General features: G+C 44.8%; 1 protein-coding gene across 2 annotated transcripts in view; it reads left to right on the top strand.

Moving 5' to 3' along the window:
- The window catches only part of GGA2 (golgi associated, gamma adaptin ear containing, ARF binding protein 2), a 30,326-nt gene extending 14,294 nt beyond the window's left edge, over positions 1-16,032 (top strand). Inside the window, exons 5-18 of one of the 2 annotated variants that reach the window (XM_060031899.1) lie at positions 6-129; positions 1,357-1,460; positions 2,940-3,020; positions 3,558-3,695; positions 4,830-4,911; positions 7,565-7,690; positions 8,455-8,577; positions 8,873-8,901; positions 9,302-9,435; positions 10,828-10,985; positions 13,151-13,320; positions 14,302-14,412; positions 14,920-15,065; positions 15,627-16,032. In XM_060031899.1, coding sequence (XP_059887882.1) covers positions 6-129; positions 1,357-1,460; positions 2,940-3,020; positions 3,558-3,695; positions 4,830-4,911; positions 7,565-7,690; positions 8,455-8,577; positions 8,873-8,901; positions 9,302-9,435; positions 10,828-10,985; positions 13,151-13,320; positions 14,302-14,412; positions 14,920-15,030 — 1,491 coding nt within the window. In that variant the 3' untranslated portion in view covers positions 15,031-15,065; positions 15,627-16,032. Of the gene's footprint in view, positions 1-5; positions 130-1,356; positions 1,461-2,939; positions 3,021-3,557; positions 3,696-4,829; positions 4,912-7,564; positions 7,691-8,454; positions 8,578-8,872; positions 8,902-9,301; positions 9,436-10,827; positions 10,986-13,150; positions 13,321-14,301; positions 14,413-14,919 lie in introns of both variants that reach the window. The other variant, XM_060031898.1, reaches the window with a different exon arrangement.
- Positions 16,033-17,251: the final 1,219 nt, after the last annotated feature.

Raw genomic sequence — 17,251 nt, 5'->3', positions numbered from 1 at the left:
TTCAGTACCTAGGCTCCTGGACCACAGAAAAAGTTAAAGGAAGAGTCATTGAAATACTCTTCAGTTGGACAGTGTGGTTTCCAGAAGACATCAAGATCCGAGATGCTTACCAGATGCTGAAGAAACAAGGTCTCACTACCATTACTTATGTTGCATTCCCTTTTCACAGTAGTTGTTCCTTCTTGCTTTTTTGTACGCTTTGTTAGTTTGGGGTGAAAGCTGGAGATCTTGTGTCCAGTAGATACAACAATAGAGGCTGACGCAGTAATTTTGATCCCTGGAAATGGGTAGACCGTTCCTTCCGGTTGACGGGAGTTGAGCTAGGTTTGAGATGGTTGTTGCTGTAGTTACCCTCACTATGCCAGGTTCCAGACTCCTCTAGTGTTAGCTTGTGTTGAGGGTGGAGGCTGACTTGCTAGAGCGTTTCTCTCAGTATCTGCTCTACTCTCAGGTTTGGGTCTTCCTCTTACTCTACACCTCAGAGGGTGTCTTATTCCATCGCCTTTCCTGACAGTAGACCCTTACTACTTGTTCCTCAGTGCCCGTAGCCTGGTGGTGGTGGTGCTGGTTCTGCTGTGAGTAAGCCTCAGTCTCAGGCAGGCATGTGTCCCTGGTCTTGGTGGGACCTGTTTGTGATGCTGTCCCATCCCGACTCGGGTCTGGGCCGGGACACGTTGCTGCCCCTCCCCCAGGGGCACAGGCTTTTCTTTTCTTTTTTTTCCAGCTCAGTAGGTTTTCACCACTGTTCTAAGGACAACAGGTTTGGTGTCCTTCCCCCAGCAGTGTGAGGCTTTTCTGTCGGGAGAGAAGGATTTCAGTGGGCCATCAGGCCTCTCCCATTCTCTTTTTGTGAGGCCTTTGGAGAATGAGCCTATTCCTCTTGCGTTGTGAGCCCCAGAGTGTGTCCTGTGTAGAAGCTGGGAGTCCATGTTCCTTTTCTCTTGGGCTCTGTGGGAGGGGCCTGGATTCAGCATGGACTATTTTTCTCCCTGTCGCATACACTCAACATTTTTAGGAGTATTAGGGATTCTACACTAATTTCTGGGCTCTGGGAGGTTGTATACCTGCATAAAACGATCAGTATTTGTATAGTGTAAGGCCCGTTGACCACTAGCCTTACGGTCCGGTTCTGCTCTGATTTAGTTGGCTCTGACCTCTCCAAGTTTGTACTGGTTCCATGGATTCTCCCAAGGGAGGATGCAGAGCCTTGATCATACCCTGGGTGTATCTCTGTAAGGTCGTTGACAGTGTTTTCCTGGTGGGACATCAGGAACCAGGAGTTTCTGGGCTTTATACTGGATCCTGCTGAAGTCAACGGGTACCTATATCTGTATATTCATGAGTTGCATGTTTTAGGAATCATAAAGCAAGACCCTAAACTACCAGTGGATAAAATCTTGCCCCCACCTTCTCCCTGGCCCAAGAGCTCCATCTTTGATGCCGATGAAGAAAAGTCAAAGGTAAGGAGCTTCTCCCTGACCTTGGTGGCCTACCTGGGGTCTAACCAGACCCCTTCTTTTTTTTTTTTTGAATTTTTGTATTTTATTTTATTTACCTTTTTACACAGCAGGTTCTTATTTGTTGTCCATTTTATACATATTAGTATATATATCTCAATCCCAATCTCCCAATTCATCCCACCCCCACAGATCCCTTCTTTTAGGGACTCTCCTGCAATGTCCCCTGACCCCAAACCAAAGTGTGGGAGAGTGTGGGGAGGTGGGTTTTGAGTTCCCTGTGGAGCAGAGAGAGGTAGCTGAAGGTCTGGATGTTTTCTTTGTGGATGGGCCAAATAATAAGTGTCCTGTTCTTTATATCTTTCACTTTATCTGTTCAGTGTTCCTGAGGGAAAGAAGGTACGAAAGGATAACCCTAGTGGGTAATGTGGGTCGTCGGTCATATCCAGAGTGTGGTGTCAGGGGAGGAGAGTGGGCAGTAAAGAATTGGTTGTATGTTGGCTCAGATCTTTTTAGTGTCAGTAAGCATGATCTCACCCATTTTCCTTCCATTTTTGTCTCCCAGAATTGTTGCTCCTCAGACATCAGTAAGGAGAGGGAAGGGAAAAGCAAGGTGGTCCAAACCTAGGCCAAGACCCAGGGATAACTCCAGGGTGCCCCTGAAAGGTGGCAGTGCTTTTAGTCATTAGCGTTCTTGGTCCCTCACAAGGTCTGGTGAGTGTAGAACCAGGAAGACTGCAGTCCGAGGAGGGGTCTCTTCTGGTACCCTCTGCCTTCCAGCTGCAACTGTCAGCTGTACTCTTCCCTTGGATCGAGGTGCTCACTGTGGGCAGAGTGAGCAGGGCTGTGCTGGGTTCTGGGCGGCCTTCCCTCTGGCTCCTCTCCTACAGGTGCTTCACCATTGCAGAGGGTGGGAGGAACGGGGGAGGAGGTGTGGCATGGACTTCTCAGAAAGATGGTCTTGTGTCAGCTGCTTAGACTCCCTGGCACTCAGTATCTCCACCTGTCCTGCCACCCATCCAACAAAGAGTGAGTGACTCCTCTACCTGTTGGGAATAAGGTGGACGAGATCGCCAAGGTCTGTCACATCATAGTATGCGGTCCAAGACAGCCTTGGCACTGTTGACATTTTGGGCCAGTTAGCTTTCTTGTTGGAGGTCGTTAGGCACTGTAGGATAGAGTGTGTACAGTATCCCTCTAACCGCTAGATGCCAGGAGTACCCCCAGTTGTGACAACCGAAAATGTCTGCGGACTTTGCCAGAGGTTCCCTGGGGACATCCACCGCCCTACCCCATGGAAAAACCAGTGGTCTGTGGGGATGGTCATAATCCTTAGGTTACCGTGTTGTGAGGATTTGGTAAGGTAATGCGTATAAAATGTGCGAGCTGTTATTAGTGCTGACTCTGCTGTTGCTGGTGCTATCAGTCTGGGCTGTTTGACACAGAGGGAATTGGTTTCACCTAGTGTTGTTCCCTCTTCAGCTTCTGACAAGGCTTCTGAAGAGCAACCATCCTGAGGATCTTCAGGCTGCAAACCGGCTGATCAAGAATTTGGTCAAGGAGGTGGGCATTTTCCAGGGGGTTCTGCAGAAGCAGCACTTGACAGGGGCTGGACAGTGTATATGTGTGTGTGTGCTGGAGGGTGTGGGTACACAGTCGTCTGGGAGAAGGGATGGCTGCCTAGCCCTGAACCGGGGAACAGCTGTGGGCTCCCTGAAGGGCAGCAAGGTGGTGACTGGAAGCAGAAACTGCTGTGTGTTTCTCTAGTACTTCCGTCTAGGAACTCAAAGCTTTCACAGACACCAGTTTCCATCCCAGCGACCGGTATTGGTGTGGATAGAATCCAGGTTTGGGAATTTCTTTTCCAGAGGGATTTAGGCTGGTGGTACAAAGGAGTAGTCCCAGCTCCCCAAACTGCATTGTCTGTCCCAGGAATTCCGGGCCTTGGGCATCTTCTCTACCTGCTGAGTGAACACTCCATTCGCTCCATGTTTTGGTGGCTTCCCTGAGCTCTGCACAGTGCAGCGCCCCTTTCCCGGCGCTTGTTCAGGCTTTCTTCAGAGCTTCTACTCCCTCACTTCATCCTCTTTCTCCCAAAAGGAACAAGAAAAATCAGAAAAGGTGTCCAAGAGAGTCAGTGCTGTGGAGGAGGTACGGAGCCATGTGAAGGTGCTGCAGGAAATGCTGAGCATGTACCGCAGGCCAGGGCAGGCCCCGCCAGACCAGGCAGCCTTGCAGGTACTCTTTTTAAAACTAAATTTCAGGTGGCACTGAAATACACATATATTGTGTATATATTTATATTATACACATATAATACACATATATTTCAAGAAGTCATCATACAATCAAAATTTATGTCCCATATATTTCAAGAATACACATATATTTCAAGAAGTCATCATACAATCAAAATTTATGTCCCTCAGCCGCCCCCAACTTCCTCATTCCCTTCCCTTCTGTTCCTGCCTCTCTCCCCATCCCCAGGCAACCACTGATTTGTTTTCTGTTCTGATTAGTATATTTTTCCTAGACTCTTATATAAATGGAATGATACAGTATTACACTTTTTTTTTTGGTCTGGCTTCTCTTCTCCCTCTTGGCGTTATTATTTGAGACCCGAGACCCATTCTTTTTTTTGGCTGCACCGCTTGGCCTGTGTGGTCTCATTTCCCTGACTGGGGATCAAACCCATGGCCCCTGCTTTCAGAGCGTGATTGCAAAGCAGTGTTCATTATTATCATTTTTCACATTTTTATCGGAGTATAATTGCTCTACAATGGTGTGTTAGTTTCTGCTACATAACAAAGGGAGTCAGTTATATGTACACATATATCCCCATATCCCCTCCCTCTTGCGTCTCTCTCCCACGCCCCCTATCCCACCCCTCTAGGTGGTCACAAAGCACCGAGCTGATCTTCCTGTGCTGTGCTGGGGAGCGCAGAGTCTTAACCGCTGGACCGCCAGGGAGGTCCCAGTAGAGTATTCCTTTTTACTGCCGAGTGGTACTCCGTTGTATGCGTATACCACAATGTGTATATCCGTTCATCTGTTGATGGATATTTGGGTTGTTTCCAGCTCTGGGTGATGATGAATTAACCCGCTGTAAACAGTTGTATACAGGGTTTTGCGTGAACATACACTTCCCTTTCTCCTGGGTAAATGCCTCGACGTGGGATTGCTAGGTCATCTGCTGCATGCACAGTTAACTCTTTAACAAACTGCCAGACCGTTTTCCAGAGTGTTTGTGTCATTTCGTATTTCTGAAAGCAGTGTAGAGATTTCCCATTTCTTCACATTTACACGTCTTGGGATCTTTCTTTTTTTATAACACGCTTACTGAGAATTTACATAACAAGCTCTGTTTTATAGGTCGTGTATGAGAGGTGTGAAAAGCTGCGGCCCACCCTGTTCCGGCTGGCAAGCGACACCACCGACGATGACGATGCGCTCGGTATGATGTTTTTCTCTTTAATTAAAAAAATATATATATATATTTATTTTTGGCTGTGTTGGGTCTTTGTTGTTGTGTGCGGGCTTTCTCCGGTTGGGGCGAGTAGGGGCTACTCTTCGTTGTGTTGCTCAGGCTTCTCATTGCGGTGGCTTCTCTTGTTGTGGAGCACAGGCTCTAGGCGTGCGGGCTTCAGTAGTTGTGGCTCGCGGGCTCTAGAGCGCAGGCTCAATAGTTGTGGCGCATGGGTTTAGTTGCTGCGCAGCATGTGGGATCTTCCCGGACCAGGGATTGAACCTGTGTCCCCTGCATTCGCAGGCAGATTCTTAACCACTGCACCACCAGGGAAGTCCCTTGGTACAGTCTTATTCTTTAGGCATAGACAGCACCCAAGAGTGCAGGGCAGACATGGGGCTTCCTGCCTTACTGCTGACGCAGAAACAAGACAGTAGCCCCTAGGTGTTATGGTGGTTGGGCTTGGGGAGGGTGTGGCCTGAGTTGATTCTTCTGATTTCCAGAGGAATCTACTATGTTTGAGCAAGAAATGAGCCGCAAGTCTGAAAGCATAGAAAAGGGTGGAAATTTACCATGTAGATTGGGTGTGAAGGGGATAGAAGAAAGAGCGGCTACAATTGAAGGCTTGAAGAAAGGCTGAACATTTCTCAGAGGTCTGAGAAACAGCTGCGAGGGGCTCCTTGGAAGATTTCACACCCAAAGTGCCTTCAGGGGCTGGGTGGGGAGTCTAAGTGGGGATACCAAGTGGAAGGCACAGGGGAGAACTGTAATCCTGTACACAGGTATTGAAACGTTTAAAACTATTTTATTTTATGGAAAATCTCAAAACACATAAAAGGGATTTATTCTATCCCCATGTACTCTTCACCTTTTGTTAATAATTACCAACTCATGGCCTGTCTTTTGATCTTGTTTTATCTGTACTGCTTTCTCCCTCCATCTTCCCCTCTACATCCCCAATTCTATTTTTTTTTTATTTTAATAAGATCTGGCACCTTATTAGATGTCTGTTCGATGACTGTCTATGCATTTACTTTTATTTATTTATTTACTTTACTTACTTATTTACTTTTTTATTTATTTTTAAATAAATAAAAAATTATTTATTTTTTAATTTACTTATTTACTTTTATTTTATTTATTTACTTTACTTACTTATTTTTATCTTAGTTTTTTTATTATTTTTAAATAAATAAAAAATTATTTATTTATTTATTTACTTTTATTTATTTATTTATTTACTTTACTTACTTATTTTTATCTTAGTTCCCTGACCAGGGATCAAACCCGTGCCCCCTGTAGTGGAAGCGCAGAGTCTTAACCTCTGGGCCAACGGGGAAGTCCTCCCAATTCTATTTTTAAGCAAATTCCAAACATTTCAAAGTAACCAGTCAGTGTTCAGATTTTCCTGGACATTTTTCCCTCTAATCATTCCTTGTTGACCCTCTTTCTTTTTTTAAAGTTTGTTGTAGATCAGTATCAAAAAGAAAAACTACGCTTTGTAATTGGTTGATATTTAAGTCCCTTTTAATGGGTAGCCCCCGTTCTTTTTTACTTCATGCATGAAAAACATGTCCTTTGACTTGCAGAGTTTCTCTTGGTCTCAATTTTCTGATGGCATCTCCCATGGTATTTAATGTTTCTCTGTTCCTGAGATTTCTAAATTCCTGCTTTCTTATAACTTGGATCAGGAGGCTTGTTCAGATTCAGGTTCAAATGGTAGGGCGTGTGCTGGGGAGCAAGAATGCTTCACAGGTGATGTGAAGAGGCCCATGGTATCTGGTTTTCTGGGTTTTATGTGATGTAATTATTGTCTAAACCCGTTATTTCCTCGGGTTGCAATGAAGTCAGAGGTCACAAAATTTAAATTTTAATCACCTTGCACATGCCAAATAAAACACTTTGCCAGGTGAATTCAACCTCGTGTTAGTTCACAACTTCCATCCAGTTTAAAAATTGACAGGAAATGAATAGTTGGTCGCTCTTGCAGTGTTTTCCTAGTACCATGGCCTGCAGTGTTATGCATAGCCCCTGACCCTGTTGCTGTTCTGTCTCTCTCCTAGGAAAGGCTTTCTTGCAGGTAAACCAGATCATGAGATACTCTTGACATTTCTGAAATCCACTGCGTATTTTATACTTACAGGATGTTTCAATTTGGATGTCAGATTTTCATCAGGAATACTTGATCTGTACTTAGATTTTATAAAATTTACAGGTGAAAAAGTAGATTCGTGTACCAGCTTGTTTCCTACACGCTTCCCAATAACTGAATAAAGTACCAAAAATTTTTTTTAATATTTGCATCCACATTGACAAAGTAGCTTTAAGTTTTGAATTAAAATTAAAGTTTTAGTTCCTCACTTGAAAGACCCATATTTCAAGTGTTGGCCATCATATTGGACAGTACAGACAAAGAAAGTGAAAAAATTTGGTTCCTCCTACGTCCTGCGAAGAAAGTGTTGAGGTTCAGGGACTGACTGACTGGGTGTGCAGGGGACTGATCTCGTGATCTGGGGGCAGGAGGCATGGATATACTGAACCTGGTAGAGCCGTGTGACAACTGCTTTGTGGAGTGGCTTAAAAAAGGCTGAGATTGTTGGTAGCTAAACCAGGGGATTCTGATTTTTCTCTCATTCTTCAGCGGAGGTTCTCCAGGCAAATGACCTCCTCACGCAGGGAGTTCTGCTGTACAAACAGGTGATGGAGGGCCGTGTCACCTTTGGGAACACAGTGGTCAGCTCTTTGGGAGACATACCTGTCTCCAGAGGTATGTGCAGAGAGCCTCTCCCACCCTCTGCCGTGGGGCAGCCTGCAAACACCGGGAAAGAAATGGATCCCTGAACTCTCTGGGTTATGGTATAGAAATGAGAGAGCATGTCCTCTTTTCCCTTTCCCTTGAGCATTGGTTTTATCTAGCCAGCCTCTGCCCCACGTGCCATCACGGGTTGACTGCTAGGCTGGAACTAGCTTTGGCTGTAAACAGAAGCGGTGGCTACACCGTGCCCAGGTTTGGATTGCACCTCTCATGAGTGCTTACTTATGGGAGCTCACACCAAAAAAAATATGACCTTCTTCAGGTGTTTCCTAGTGCCAGGCTAGCTAATCGGAATCATCTGGAGTACTGGTTAAAATGCAGATTCTTGGACCTTCTGAGTCAAGACTACTTAGAGCTGGGACCCGCATTTTTATCAAGCGCTCGAGATGATTCTGATTCACTGTGGTCAGAACCTCAAAGGCCTCTGACCTGGAGCAGTCAGCTCTGCTACTGTCCAGGTTGAATGGACCGTTAGAGGATTCTGTGTTTACTGGGGTGGGAAGGCAGTTCCTCTGGTTACCTCGTATTTCAGATGCCACTCGAGGCTGTAAGTCAAGCCAGTCAGCTGAGGTGGAAGGTTCATCTGGGGTGTGCTTAAGGGTGGGGTGATGTGATGTCTTTTGATTGGGAGGAGGCCTGAGGGAAACTGGTAACCTTTAAGTGGAGACTTTGCTCTTATTCTGACTGACTTATTTTCCTAACTGTCTGTTTTCTAGTCTTTCAGAATCCAACAGGCCGCATGAAGAACTGCCCCCTGATTGACTTGGAGGTGGACAGTGGATCCGAGCTGGCTGGGACTGTGGCTCCATCTTTACTGCATCACGACCTGGCAGCCTTAGGTGAGGGTGCTGTTTAGGGGCAGCAGGCACAGAATGGTCCTGATTCCCAGGGAGAGAGTAAGCCCATTCCCTCTGTGAGAGTGTGCCGGTTTTTAGAAGGAATTGCGTATACCGGGAAGTTCAGAGAGGTCCTCCCTGTACTCAGTTTCAGATTTGCCATGAATGAGTTGAATGACTTTGGGTAATTTGTTTTGTCTAGACTTTCTAAATGTTCTAGAAAGGATGATGGTATCAGTCTCCCATTCATATCAGGTAGAGCTACGGATGTGCATCTCACTCTGTTCCTTCTTTACAGGGATCAGTGATGGCCCAGTTACCAAAAAGGTAAGGAAGCTCTTCCTAGGGAGCGGAGAGGAGAGGGGAAGCCCCTCAAACCTACCTTCATGAGGGCAGCAGTGCCTGGGGGAGGGCGGAGGGCTACAGCATAGCCTGGTGGCACTGTGGACTCAGAGGTCCAAAGCCTCTTCCTCATCCTCACCTCTACTGTCTGGCTTGAACCCCTGGAGGGATTTTGCTCTCCTTCTTCCCTACCCTTTTCTGTTGTATCCAGGCTCCTGCTTACTAAAGGTCTGCTGAGGAGTCATGTCCTCTTGACCTTTCTCCACCTGCCCCAGGAAATGTAGTAAGCCTGGGCTTTGGGGTCAGGAGAGCTGGGCCACAATGTCACCATGGCTGATAGTCACTCATGCCCTGGCCTTACTTTAGTCATTCCTGGTTTTGACAGGTTGCGAGTCAGAATTGCGGTCAGGAAAAGAGGAACCCTACCACCAGCACACTGCCGGGTGGTGGTGTCCAGAGCCCTTCTGCAGAAAGGAACTTGCTGGATCTCCTCTCCCCACAGCCGTCTCCGGGACCTCTGTGAGTCTTGTGGGCAAGGAGCGTAGAAGAGTGGCTCCTGTGTGCGGTCCTCGCTCCCTGCGCGAGGCCAGGCAGCGGGGCCCAGGGCTGCTGCTCCCCCTGAAGGGCCGCTTCCTTTCTGTCGGAGTTCAGTGTGTTCTTTTATTCCGCATCCTAAGTCAGGAAAGTACACGTTTGGCCAGGACCTCCAAAACGCAGTTTAAGGAGCAACAGCAGTGATGATGATGATGTTTTTTGTCTTTATAGGTTTTTTTTTTTTTTTCCTGATTTCAGTGTAATTTGAAGCAAAGCTTGATTACTAGAGAAATAGATAATATAGAAAGTCCCAAATATCACTCTCTAAAGACAATGTTGAATGGTCCTTCTTTGCTTTTTTTCTACACATGTAGTAATGTGTTGCTGTGGCTTATTTTTACACAAATGAGATTATAATTTACAAACTGTACTCCACTGTGGTTTTTTATATCACACATCTTGGATGCGTTTTCATCAATTTATGTAAACTTGCCTCATTCTAATAGTTGAATAATAATTCATATACATATAATATATATATTTAATCATTTCCCTCTTGTGGATATTTACATAGCTTCCAGGTTGGAGGAACCTGGAGTGTCTCTATAGTACAGATTTATAAAAGTAGAGGTGCTCTTAGGTATGAGTATAAACATATTTTCATAGGTCCTGTCCCTTTGCCTCTGGCAAGGCTGGAACACTTTGCCTTCCCCCAAACAGCCTGAGAGCCTGTGTCCCTGGTGGAGACCACAGAGCTGGGTGGAAATGGAGATGTGCTGGGAGGTCATTCTTGTTAGTACCCGTAGGGGGTTTCTTCCTAGTTTACTGTTTATAACCACTTGACATGGGGTCAGTAATAATTCTAATTTTGGTGGGTTACTTACGTCTGGAGTTTGGTTTTCCATAAATGTTTTTGATTTGTATTCCAAATGGACAAAATCATGAAGTATGAAAGAAGTGGTCAGTGTAACTTGTGCTGTCATCTTCCTAGCTTACGTCACGCTGGTGATCATGTATGGGAAACCATCTGACTGAGCTACTTGTTGTCAGAGACTGCCTGACAACTACAACATTAATTACTTTATTGGGTCCTTATTGTATGCACACATTCCGCTCAGTCCTCTTCATATACTTTCTCATTTAATTCTTGTAACAGCCTATGAGATAGATACTAAACTGTTTCTATTTTACAGTAGGAAAACTGAGGCATGGGTTAGATTACTCGTCTAAAGTCATACACCCGTAAAATATATACATACACACATATACACATGCATATATATATATTTATTTTTTTCCCCTTATTTTTCACAAAACCTAATCAGATTCCTGGAATTCTCTACAGTTTTTGCCAGTCTTGATATTATTTCTTTGCAGGAATTATATTCCGCAGAAAAGTATCCCCAGGGAAGTGCCACCAGGTACTAAGTCCTCTCCAGGTTGGTCCTGGGAGGCTGGCCCATTGGCTTCTTCTCCGTCTTCCCAGAATACACCTCTGGCTCAAGTGTTTGTCCCTTTGGAGTCTGTTAAGCCCAGTAAGTACAGTTTCACCCTTTTTTTCCCTTTCTGTTATTATGCATTAAACTGGGGAAGATGAGTCGGGGAGAGATACTGCCTGGGGTCAGAGGATAAGGCGGGTGGCCCATGTCTCTTAGCTAATACTTTTTTTAGTTTTCTCTGTCTTGGAGTTGACACTGAAGGATATTGGCAGGCGGAATTTAATTAGGGGCCTTGAATCCACTTATGGAGATGATCTTCATTTGGAATTCAAGAAGGGAATGTTCAGTGTGATCTGAAATAACTCAGAAGAGGTGGAATTAGAAAGGAAGAATTTGGCTGGTGATCCTCTTCCTCTCTAATGATCCTCATTAAAGCAGGAAAAGTAGCTATTAACCTCCCTTACAAAGAAAAGGAAACGGAAGGCCCAGCTAAGTAAGGTGAGACTGCCTGTGGTCAGCACGCTGGTATGTGAGTGGGAAACAACTGGTGTCTTTAGATCTAGGGCCTGGGCCCCTTCCTTGGGCACAGGGCCTTCCTGTGGCTCAGTGTGGTGAGCTCAGATTACAGAGGGCCCTGGAACCAGGCAGAGGAAATAAAGTCAGCAGTGGGGGCCCTTTGCATACTTACTTTATTAATTTTTATTTAAACATAATAAATGTTCATTGTTAATTTCCTGGTTTTGATAATTGCACTGTAGTTATATATAATGTTAACATTTGAGGGAGCTGGGTGAAGGGTACATGGGAATTCTTTGTGTTTTTGTAACTTTTTGTAAATCTGAAATTATTAAAAAACAAAATTAAAAACAAAATTCAATATAGTTTTAGAAAAGATAGAATAGAGCAGAAAATTAAAATCATCTATACCGTTACCACCCAGAGATGAAAGTTCTATTAATGTCTTGATGTATTTTCCTGTTTTATCCATGTATGTATGTTTAGTAAATTGTCACCATAGTATATATACTGTTTTATATCCTGCTTTATTTAATATTTTAAGCTGTAGCATTGTTTCATGCCCTTATTCTTCAAAACCTTGATTTTTTAAAAATGAATTCATTCTTATGCCACTAACATGTACTGTAACTCATTTACTCAGTTTCTTTCTGAAGGATAATTTGTTTCCAGTTGTTTACTGTTATAAACAGTGTTACAGTGAACACCCATTGCAAAAAATGGAGATCCATTTTTGAAACTTTCCTGATTATTTCATTAGGATATATGCTTAAAAGTGGAAATGCTGGGTGTAGACATTTAAAATTTTGATCTTCGTCACTAAGTTCCTTCCTGGAAGGGGGTTACCTTTTTCCCCATAACCTCACCTCCATACCTCATGAATATTTTCAGTCTTTTAAATCTCCGACAGTTTCATTGTCAAACTATATTTTTATAATGTGCGTTTTGATAAGTGATGTTTGGCATGAAATAAGGATCTTCATTAAAATTTCTTCCAGTTGGTTAGCAGCTGCCTGCCATTTATTGAATCAGCCAGTGATTTTCAAATATATGCTCTTGACATGTTAAATTCTCGTATTTGGGTCTGTTCTGCATGCTGTTTTCAATTGCAGTTTCGTACATATCTGAGTATTTGTTTATGCAAATAGCCCTACTCTCCCTTCTTTTTTAATGGTTAGTCTAACGTATCTTTTCCCAAAATTAACTTACGAATCATTTCTTAGCTAAAGTAGAACAATCCCTTTAGTATTTCCAAGACCTAATTAATTTGAAGAGATCTACTGTCTTTATAGTTTTGTAAAATTAAATATAAGAGATGTTATGTGTATGTAGTCATACAAGAGAAACCAGAAGGATATAGGCCCAGATGTTAGCAGTGCTTGTTTCTGGGGAGTATTAAGGGTGTTTTTTATTTTCTCCTTTATGGTATCCTGTATTTTCTGTAGTGTTCATACATTATTTTAATCGTAATCATTTCTTGCTCAAAAAAATGCTTGTTTTTTTTTTTCTTAAACTGGTACTGGATGGTTGGATGGAGGGGAGAGATCAGTTTGGAATGTCACAGGAGTCCAACTAGAGGTAACGAGACTTAGATTATGGTGGTGCAGAGGGTTAATTTCAGGAGCTGTTCTGACTGGAGAAGCAACAGGATTTGGTGATAGGTGCACATCTCTTTCAAGCATGGCTGCTCTTTCAGGGGAGTCTGTAACAGTGCTAATCCTTTTGGTCGGGTCCTTCTCTACCAGGCAACCTGCCTCCTCTTATCGTGTATGACCGGAATGGATTCAGAATTCTGCTCCACTTTTCCCAGACTGGGGCCCCTGGCCACCCAGAGGTACAGGTGCTACTGTTGACCATGATGAGCACGGCCACCCAACCTGTCTGGGACATCATGTTTCAAGTAGCTGTGCCAAAGGTGAGTCAGCGGCTGGCCCGCTCCTTTGAATTTTTCAATAAAGGCTATCATTTTTGAGCACCAGGTCCTTTGCTGGGATGTTATCTATTAGGTGGAAGGGCTAGAATCTTCACTCGAAGTAGGTTAAGATAAACTGGGAGTTTTGTTGCCTCATTTAACTGAGGACTCCTGAACGTCTGACTTCAGATATGGCTGGATTCAGGTAAATTCTTAAACAGTTCCTTAAGAATCTGTCACTTTCCATCTCTTGACTTGGTTTTTCCTCTCTGGACCCTGTTCTCTCATAGACTCCCTCCACCAAGCAGGAAAATGGTTATCAGCAGCTCCAGAGTTACATGGTCCTTATCGCTTTTTATCCCAGAAGGAAACTCTCCCCTGACATGAGGCATGCATATTGATTACCTAAGGAAGGGCTAGGGTTGGCCTTGTTGGTATTACTTGCATACCTTGGACCAGTAACTCGTGTTAAGGGGTATGAGGTACTCTGGCCAAGTTGCATGTTATGTTTTTTTTCTCGAGGGAAGTAGCTCCCCACAGATTAACAGCCATACCAGAATCACAAGAAATGGGCAAGGGGCCTGTCCTGAAAGGAAGGATTCAAAGCAGACAAAAATAAACTATGTGTTTTCTAATACGCATGGTAATTTTATAGGGCATGTGCTATTATTCCTCTATCTTATAAATTAAATGATCAATCCAAGGTTCAGAAAGGTTAAATATTTCACCCCAAATCACAGAGCTAGTAAGAGGCAGAGTTAGAATTCAACTCAAGATATGCTCTCACTCTTCATGCTGCCTCTCAGAAGCCAACCTTTGATCACACAACTTCAGATACATTCCATGTATGATTGGAAGGGCTTTTGGATCCTTTCACCAATTGGTGGGGTGGAGGCCAAGCTCTCCTGTTCACCTGATCTCCCTCATTAAAGCTGTAGTTTGTTAGGAATGAGTTATATGTTGGATTCTTTTTGCCCCCAACAGTCAATGAGAGTGAAGCTACAGCCAGCGTCCAGCTCCCAGCTGCCTGCTTTCAGTCCTTTGATGCCTCCAGCAGTGATCTCTCAGATGCTGCTGCTTGACAATCCACACAAAGTATGTTCTGGTGTCTGTGGTAGCAGGGAAACGGGGGCCCCTGAACTCTAGGGAGGCAGCTGGGCAGGTGGAGAGAGGTATATTGAGGTCTTGCTTTGGTTGGGATGGTGGTAGAATGTCCCTTGCCAGAGTCCGTTTTCTTTTGGGGCTTATTGAAAGATCTGTGACCAGATTGTCATAGCTGGGGACCAAGGGAGTGGTACACACTCTCCCTAATCCCATGGAATTCTCTGAAAGGGTGAGGCCAATCTGTCCTCTTAGCTGGTCTCCAGGACTGCAAAAGCGTGGGAGGATTCCCAGGATGTAAGCCTGGCTCCCTTTGTGTTTGTAGTCCCAGAGGGTCAAGGCCAGGGTATGCCTGTCATACAGTTGCTTGAAGCCCTCACTTGGGTGGAGTTAACATACATATACTGTTACTTGGTGACTACGGGGTGGGTAAAGGCTTTTACTCTGGGCCTGTCTCTGTGTTCACTCCCCACTAATATAACATCTTTTATCTTTGCTCAGGAGCCCATCCGGTTACGGTATAAGCTGACATTCAACCAGGGTGGACAGCCTTTCAGCGAAGTAGGAGAAGTGAAAGACTTTCCAGACCTGGCAGTCTTGGGTGCAGCCTAACTCCTCACTGGACAGACCCTGCCATTCAAGCTTAGGCCAGTGTTACTTTTGCTGTCTAGATAGGACTAATCACAGTGATGTAGTGCAGAGTGCCAAGAGTTCTATCCTGACATCAGGCTCTGGATGCCAACCTCTGACTTATTCTGCAGATATTGTGTGTGTGTGTGTGTGTGTGTGTGTGTGTGTGTGTGTGTGTGGCCCGGGGGCTGAGGGGCAGGGATGTGGGCGGTGTGGGAAATGCTAAAGCATTTCTGATAACCATCTGCTACGATCATATCTGGCTTTGCATGTTGGTGGACACTGATGTCCCTGCCTCAAGTTGGAGGTTTTATAAGCCAAAGTTGTTGTTGTTGTTTTCCATGTATTATTATCTTTTCATTCATCCACTCTGTGCCTTGTCAGCCTTTGAAAGACTTGGTTGCTCCCAGGCTGCTGTTCTCAGGGACCTTTAAAGGGACCTGGTTGGTCTTGGGGCAGAGTGTCTTCTGGGACACTCTCTTCCAAGACAGACCTTGTCTCCATTTCCATTAGCGAATGCTGCTTGCATGTGTTCAGGAAGATCTTCTAAATGGAATGCTTGTTGCACTGTGTTCTAGGCGAGGGGCTGCCACTAGACCAGAGGACCGCGCTTGGTGGGCCAATCATGTCCTTCACCACTGTGCCTTAGAACTGCCCATAGATGGACCCTTCAGGGCAGAGGGGAAAGCAGATCCCAGGCCTTATTCAGGCCTCAGGTTCCATGGGTCGGGCAGCCTGTCTGGACCCTTCCTCAGGACCCTCATCTCCATCCTCATCCTCTTTCACCACAAGCATTTACCCAGAGCTCTTTGATTGTGACACCATGCCAGTCGTTGTAAATCATAACTAACAGGTTCGCCCTGGCCTGTTGACTTCACAATCCAGGATGAAGAACTGTGATGCAAATGAGATACGAAGTGAGTTTAGCAATGAAAAGTGATGACTAAATACAGAAAGTCATTGAATAAATACCCGTGTAGCAAATACACTTTGTGGAGTTTTGAGTAAGTAGGAGATGCAAAGCCTGTTGCCTTTAGAGATAATAGGCTTGAAGGGATCATTCATCTGTTGAAGTAAGGAAGACTTCCTGAGGGATGTGGAACCTTAAGAACTGCTTCAGTGAAGAGAAGCCCTGAGGATCTGAATGAAGCTGGAAGAGAGGTGGATTCTTGTTACAGTCATGGTGTGAAGGAAGAGTTCAGGCCTGCAGTCAGTTAATACTGAGCACCTACAATGTGCTAGGCATGTGTGCATGTTTTACAAGTCTTGCTTGGCCTGATGGATGGGTGAAGAGAGCTGAGCCTGGCTCAGATGGCCTGATGAAGGATGCAAGATCCAAGCAGCTCACCTGGCTGGGTAGGATTCTGCCTCAAAAACTGCAGGGCTCTGTTTGGGGCTCTTTGTCACAGGATCTGGTACTCTACAGTCTGATCTTTTACCTGCTACATATAGTTGGAAATGTGCCAGCACTATGGTGGGGCTGAGAGCTGTAAAAAATCAAGGTATGTTACTTTTAAAGCAAATGTGAAAACTCATAAAACAGATAAATGATGGGGTGACTTCTTCATGTGGCATAACTCATAAGGTCCATTTTAATCTAAAATTTTGTGTTCAAATATTCTATATAGCTTTTATAGGCTCTAGCTGTTTCATAAAGTCTCCTAGAGGTGCCCATCATAAAGACGATGCCTACCTAGGACTTCCATCAAAAATGGGTGAATGAGGGCTTCCCTGGTGGCGCAGTGGTTGAGAGTCCGCCTGCCGATGCAGGGGACACGGGTTCATGCCCCGGTCCGGGAGGATCCCACATGCCGCGGAGCGGCTGGGCCCGTGAGCCATGGCCGCTGAGCCTGCGCGTCCAGAGCCTGTGCTCCACAACGGGAGAGGCCACAACAGTGAGAGGCCCGCGTACCGCAAAAAAAGAAAAAAAGAAAAAAAAAGGGTGAATGAGACCTACACATGAAAAAACCTTTATCACATAGTTAAAAGGTAGACTCACTGCGTGTGAACGTTCTTCTGTCTTCTGGGAGACAGACTCCCAGTGGTGCTCTGCTTAGATAGAGTTGGACAAGGGTAAGGGGGTAGGGAGGTGGGTGTCCTGAAAGTGGCCCTGGTTTATGTTATCAGTGCCTTCTAATTATGAAGTTCAGCGACCACTTAAGAAGAACCAACCCGTATCTTTTTTTTTTTTTTTCCAACCCGT

This window comes from Delphinus delphis, chromosome 15 (genome assembly GCF_949987515.2).
Source record: "Delphinus delphis chromosome 15, mDelDel1.2, whole genome shotgun sequence".
Lineage (NCBI taxonomy): Eukaryota > Metazoa > Chordata > Mammalia > Artiodactyla > Delphinidae > Delphinus > Delphinus delphis.
This window is presented reverse-complemented; position numbering and strand designations above follow the sequence as displayed.